This window comes from Dreissena polymorpha, chromosome 6 (assembly GCF_020536995.1).
Source record: "Dreissena polymorpha isolate Duluth1 chromosome 6, UMN_Dpol_1.0, whole genome shotgun sequence".
Taxonomy (NCBI): domain Eukaryota; kingdom Metazoa; phylum Mollusca; class Bivalvia; order Myida; family Dreissenidae; genus Dreissena; species Dreissena polymorpha.
In genome coordinates this window covers 11,987,631-11,994,825 of record NC_068360.1, presented here as the reverse complement: position 1 = coordinate 11,994,825, position 7,195 = coordinate 11,987,631, and the positions used below count along the sequence as shown (strand labels likewise).

General features: G+C 34.9%; 1 protein-coding gene across 1 annotated transcript; it reads right to left on the bottom strand.

Annotated features, from left to right (window-relative positions):
- Positions 1-1,611: 1,611 nt before the first annotated feature.
- LOC127836603 (uncharacterized) lies at positions 1,612-6,842 on the bottom strand. Its single transcript, XM_052363273.1, has 4 exons — positions 6,230-6,842; positions 5,118-5,202; positions 3,281-3,462; positions 1,612-2,423 (listed from the first exon to the last, which is right to left on the bottom strand). The coding sequence occupies exons 1-4, from the start codon at positions 6,230-6,232 to the stop codon at positions 2,334-2,336; spliced, it is 360 nt and encodes a 119-aa protein (XP_052219233.1). The 5' UTR covers positions 6,233-6,842; the 3' UTR covers positions 1,612-2,333.
- Positions 6,843-7,195: the final 353 nt, after the last annotated feature.

Genomic DNA, 7,195 nt, shown 5'->3' with positions numbered 1-7,195 from the left:
TAATTGCGATGGCGATATAATAAATTCATAATAAGCCTTGTGAGGCCACATATGATCACATGTAGTATATTTTTATCTAAGGACAAAATTGTTCGGTTTGAATATACGTGCACTTTATAAGAAACACATCATGCGGTGGATATGCGACAATTAAACCTTTATTTTCTATTTAAATATTTATAAACGTGTATATACGACTTGCTTTAACGATACAAGCGTTAATTCGTTACTGATAGGATCATGCGGCAGCAATGAATAGGACACTCCTCGTGTAAGTAATCATCATAGTCTAGGGACCCTTCAGATTTTGCATCGTAAAAAGTGTGACCCAGTAATATTGCTTAAAATGGTTGAGCTAACTTAATTTTCATCTTTTCTCGTGCTCTTTAATTACCCACATATTTAGGTCTGGTTGATAGTACTTTTACTTCCCACAGAGCAATTCGGTTCAAATTACTAATAACAACAATACACATTTTTAGCTTTATTTCAAATGTGAACATATTTATTTAACGCAGACGTGTACATAATTTTAACACAGAACAAGGGCTGTTTGTAAAACATGCATGCCCCCCCCCCTATGGGCTGTCAGTTGTAGTGGCAGCCATTGTGAATACGTTTTTGTCACTTTGTACTTGAGAAGTTTCATGATCATAGACCTAAGTATTCTTGAGCTATCAACAGGAAACCATTAAACTGTTTTGAGTCACTATGACCTTAATCTTTGACCTAGTGACCTGAAAATCAATAGGGGTCTTCTGCCAGTCATTATCAATGTACCTATGAAGGGGGTCATCTGCCAGTCATTATCAATGTACCTCTGATTTTTTTATTTTATGATCCTAGGCGTAAGCATTTATGAGTTATCATCCGGAAACCATTTTTCTATTTCGAGTCACTGTGACCTTGACCTTTGACTTAGTGACCTGAAAATCAATAGAGGTCATCTGCGAGTCATCATCAATGTACCTATGAAGTTTCATGATCCTAGGCGTAAGCGTTCTTGAGTTATCATCCGGAAACCATTTTACTATTTCGAGATCAATAAACCTATGAAGTTTCATGATCCTAGGGCAAAGCGTTCTTGAATTATCATCAGGAAACCATCTGGTGGACCAACCAACTGACATGTGCAAAACAATATACCCCTCTTCTTCCAAGGGGGGCATAAATATAATATTAATTTTTAGTAATCTAAATTAAATAAAAATTGCTAGATTGTATTTTCCGAGAAATTATCGGAAAACATCGTTAAAGTTAAAGGGTATCTGCCAGCTTATGCCATTATAACACAAATGTTAAATGACAAAAGCTGTTGCCCGGTTCACGGCACGCGGAGCCTACCCTATTGTGAACCAAAATCTTTTTGTGTATTTCATCCTAGTAGTTACCTTGACATAGAACAGACACATTGGTTAGTTTTGTGAAACAATTCTTATAAAACTTGTTATACAAATTGCGACATTGTTGCCCATTTGTCCGTCATTCCATGTCCGAATAGTAGCTAAAATTGAGAAAACTCAGTAAGATTTCATGAAACTTAATATTCACATAATTTTTAAATACACAAAATAATACATTAACCATTTTAATTTTGTGATAAAACTTGGTTTACAAATGAACTCAGAAAAGCAATGTGATATTTATTTTGTCCCTACCGTTTTCACATGAAGGGATTTACGGTTGACCCACTGTCCATCGGTCTGTCAGTCAAATAAACCTGGATCTGGTTACAATGTTTTCCTAAGATTTCACCAGGTTACCTACTTTTTGGACACACTCAACCCAGGCTTACTCAACCAAGATGAGCATGTCGATCAGGTTTCATCAACATTGAGTCGAAAAAAGCCTGGTTTCTTCCATCACCTGATGATCCTCTAACACAGCAAGTCAATCCTCGAATGTCCGAAATATGTTCTGGTTCTTATAGTGGCAGACAAAAACAAGACCTATGATTTTAAGTAAATTTGTTATGTTCATATATACATTAATTATTCCAACTATTTTTTTAGCTCGTATATGTTGTTATACAATTGCGTTAAACATGGCCATTTAAGTCTTTCATAAGATTCTAACTAAACAAATGAGTTTTAATTTCTTTTAAAACTCTTGATGCAAGCAAACGATGAACGGCAGTATTGGGGGAAAAAACTGGCAGACAATATGTATTTGACCATCAAAACTAGAGAAGACTGAGATAAAGATATGCAGAAAATGAAGCAACACCAGTTCATACACAGTGCTAAACTCACATCATAGAGATGTTTAAGTTCATGGATTTCAAGACTATTAAAGCTCAGGACTTTGGTACAGTCTCCCCATCTACAGCATTTCTATTGAACCACATGAGAGATGATATGTGCATCTTGCTGTCCTATGGAGTGGAAGTCTTCCTTGCAGGATATCCATTTGCACGAATACTCCTATAACAAGCAACTTTGTAAACTGCAGATTGGAAGCCAAAGTCAATTAACTTACAGTGTCCACATTTTTAACTTTAGTTATAATCATTGACTAAGTTTTTCACAAATGTTATTTTTGATTGAAAATGTTAATGAAAAGGCAAAAAAAAAGAGATTTACTGTGAAATAAGTCAATGGAGATAAGCCTACTAATAGCTCTTGGTGTGTATTGTGGATTTCACCATGATTTGTTTAACTCTATTTTTGTTTTATTTATCTATATATTGATATTTTCTATGAGTTCTTTACGCAGATACACATCTAATCAGAGCCTCTGTTAATGTAATAAAAGTATGTTACTGTTCTGTTCTTCTGTTAATAACTAATCTAAAAAGAAAGAAAAAAAGTAAATTTGCACTATTGTATGAATATGGCATACACTTATTTTTCCATGTTGAAATCTTATTAAATTCATGATATGAAGCCCTAAAATGTTTGTAACAAACAGATGGATGGACTGACAGACTGACCGATGGAAAACGCCAACACTATATCTCTCTGGCTTTGGAAAGGATAATGATTCAACAGAAAGTAGAAATCATCAATAAAAACTTGATGCATCTAAGTTAACTTAGCAATTAGTGAGTTCAATATGTCCTTTAACTGAACAAAAAACAGATGTTTCAAAAACTTAACATGATTTGTCATTTGTTGCAAATATTAAGAAGCACTTACAGGTCCTGGGTTTCAATCACCAACATATGATAAAATAGTTCTCAGTAACAAAAGGCACAAAATTGCAAGAAAAAAATCACTTTAATGTTAAAATAAATATATATAGTTATTCAATAAACGATGTATATTTTGTCATAAAGTACCGGTCCTGGATTTTTCTCAACATCATTTAAGAGCATCAACATCCGCTGGGACAGGTTAACATGTTGTTGAATACACAGCTGCATCATGATGTAATGAGGACCACCTTGTCCACACATACGACCCAGAATCATCAGCCCAAACATCTTGATCCACATGGTTGGTGGGAAATGTTTGTATGTTCCTAAAGAACAAAACATGTTAATGATTTATCATTTCAAGTATAAAAGGCAAGCCTTAAAATTCTTAGAAAGCTTTAACATCTGAAGGTTAATATCACCCTGGCTGTGCAGATCTTGGTAATATACTCATTTAAAAAACATTCCTTAAAGCCACACACCTTGAAATGAAATATCTGGCATAGTAAATTTGGATATAAATAAGAAACATATTTTATCTTTGCCAATTAGAATATATCTGGTGGTTGCAAGGTAGAAATCCGTCTTTCTTGTGCTTTAAAACTTATAAATAATTGTGTTTCTCGAATTGAACATGTACGTATACAAATCATACATTCAGTTTTAAAATATAAAAAAATAAATTACTTGCTAACTAGGCTATAGATTTAATGACAATTTTGCACACTTTCAAATTGCATCTATATGTACTAAGTAACATGTATTTCATTTCAAGGTGTGTGGCTTTAATGTAATAAACAAGAGTGCTAAACTGTCACAAGATACACCCGTTTGAAGGTTTTGGACACCATGCTAAACGCTGGAAATGCACTAAGTGACCTAGATTTCGACCCGGCATGACCTATCTCCAAATTTGGTGAAGATCGGATGAAAACTCTTTCAATTAAAGAGCTTAAACCATGCTAAATCCTTGAAATGCACCCTGTGAACTAGTTTTTGACCCAGCATGACCCATATTTGAACTTGAACTAGATATTGTCTAGATACAACTTCTGACCACATTTGTTGAAGATCAGATGAAAACTACTTCTATAAGAGAGTGGACACCGTGCTAAATGCTTGAAATGCACTAAGTAACCTCGTGACCTAGTTTTTGACCTGGCGTGACCCATATTTAAACTTGACCTAGATAAAATTTTGACACAATTTCTGACCAAATTTGGTGAAGATCGGATGATAACTACTTCAATTTGAGAGCGGACACCATGCTTAATCCTTGAAATGTACTAAGTAAACCCCTGACCTTGTTTTTGACCCGGCATGACCCATAATTGAACTTGACTTAGATATTGTCTAGATAAAACTTCTGACCAAAGTTTGTGAAGATTGGATGAAAACTACTTCAATTAGAGAGCAGACACCATGCGAAATGCATGAAATGCTCTAATTGACCTCGCGACCTAGTTTTTGACCCGGCATAACCCATATTTTAACTTGACCTATATATCATTTACACACAACTTACGACCAAATTTGATAAAGATCAGATGAAAACTACTCCAATTAGAGAGCCACCAATGCTAAATCCTTCAAATGCACTAAGTGACCCCGTGACCTAGTTTTTAACCTGGCATGAACCATATTCAAACTTGACCTAGATATTGTCTAGATACAACTTCTGACCAAGTTTGGTGAAGATCGGATGAAAACTATTTGAATAAGAGAGTGGACACTGTTATGGACGCCGCCGCCCGCCAAGGGTGAAACTATAATACGTCCCGTTTTTTCAAAACCGGCGTATAAAAATAAGTAATATCCCTCACAGGGTTCAGGTCACACAATTAACTTATAGACAATAGGTAATACTTAATTCATTCGCTTCAAACTGTTTCTCTTGACAGATAACAAATGTTCAATCAAATTTTCATTCAAGATCTTGTCACTTCATTTGGTTACAAATTTGAAATATACTAAAATTTGCCTTCATAATGGAAACTTCTATTTTCCAAGCATGCCTTCCACTTCCTTGAGCTGACTTCGTTGAGTTCATGATTAGCAGATGCAATCTGTAAGATTTACTTATAAATAACTCTAAAATAAGTGATTGTTACCCAAAAAATAAAAAAAAATTAATTCTTTTGTCTAATTACACACTTTCACATACATAAATGTGACACACGCATAAAGGCCCATAACCATCCAATCAAAATATTCAGAAATAGAGGTGCTCATTATACTAACAGTAATGACTAAGTTTGTATACATGTATGTTTTTTCAACTATGTTTTGCAAAATATTCTCATGCAAACCAGGTTTTCCAATTTAATAAGCCACATGTACATTGCATGTAACAGGGGTAAGACAATGCTAACAAGAAATGTGGTTGTCAGAAACACAATGCCCCCTAATGCGCCACTTTGATTATTTTTTTTACCTTTGACCTTTAAGGATGACCTTGATCTTTCACCACTCAAAATGTGCAGCTCCATGAGATACACATGCATGCCAAATATCAAGTTGCTACGTTCAATATTGCAAAAGTTATGAAGAAGGTTAAAGTTTTGGTTAAAGTTTTTGAATTATTTTTTTGACCTTTGACCTTAAAGGATGACCTTGACTTTGACCTTTCACCACTAAAAATGTGCAGCTCCATGAGATACACATGCATGCCAAAAATCAAGTTGCTATGTTCAATATTGCAAAAGTTATGATGAAGGTTAAAGTTTTGGTTAAAGTTTTGGGACACACACACACACACACATGGACACATACAATGACAGACAGGCCAAAAACAATATATCCCCGAACTTTCGATCCGGGGGCATAAAAATAATCCTGGTTGTGTTTTTCAAGCAATCTAGCTAAAACAAACAGGTTTAATAAAATAGAAAGATTAACTAAAATGAACATACCAGTTATATAGGGCTATAACTATCATATTGAGTATGTCAACACAAAATCGTGTCATTAGTTGCTAAAAGATACAAAAAGCATTATATGGGAAAGTGCATGTGTTGACCTCCTTTTTTTGTTACTTTATTTGTACATAAAATGCTTGTCAAGCATACACAAGTTAGTGATTTAAAGTCATACCATTGGTGAGCCTATCAGCTTAATTTTACTCTCTTTTCCAGTCTCTGGTTGCTTGATGTGGCGACTGCAGAAGTGGCTCAGCAAAGCGTCAATAATTCTGTCAAAATGCTTGATACAGTGGTCTGCTCTTGTTTATAGGTTGGGATCATGTTGGTAAACAAGTATGCAAAATATGAAAGCAATATGTCAATGGACATTGAAAATATTTGAAGTAGTACGCAAACTTAACATTTGCACGCTCACGGAAACGCCAACGCCGGGTTGAGTAGGATAGCTCCACTATATATATTTCATATATAATAGTCCAGCTAAAATACAGTCAACAATTAAAGAGTTGTTGTCACTGGGAATGTGATCTTGCATATATACACTTCATGTTGACAACATATTATTTTCAATTAAATTGTTAAACAAGATCTGTCTCCATAGGATGACGTATGCCCCCAATAAATGCTTTGATAGAAATTATGAGCATTTTTCGAAATCTAAATGCATTTTTTGAACCCTAAACACGGACCCTAAGGTCAAGGTCATGGGGTAAAAATTTGTGTGCGTATGGAAAGGCCTTGTCCATGTACACATGCATATCAAATATGAATGTTACATCTGAAGCGACAAAAGAAGTTATGAGCATTTTTCGAAACCTAAACACAAAGTGTGACGGACGGAAAGACAGACATCAGATAAACAGACGGAAGGACAGTGCGATCACTATATGCCCTCCTTCGGCGGCATAAAAAACGTTAATTTAGAAATGCAAAATAAGTCCCAAACTAGAGAGCGGACACCATACTTAATCCTTGAAATGCACTAAGTGACCCTGTGACCTAGTTTTTGACCCGGCATGACCCATATTCGAACATGATCTAGATGTTGTCTTGATACAACTTCTGACCAAGTTTGGTAAAGATCAGATGAAAACTACTTCAATTAGAGAGCAGACACCATGCTTAAACCTTAAAATGC

Bases quoted from the DNA above. Each gene is read 5' to 3' on its own strand.
- LOC127836603 (XM_052363273.1), bottom strand. The intron at 3,463-5,117 runs GCAAATTTTAGT...TTTGTTCTTTAG, and splicing joins TAGAAGTTTCCATTATGAAG to GAACATACAAACATTTCCCA. The intron at 2,424-3,280 runs GTACTTTATGAC...TGCTTGTTATAG, and splicing joins TTGAGAAAAATCCAGGACCG to GAGTATTCGTGCAAATGGAT.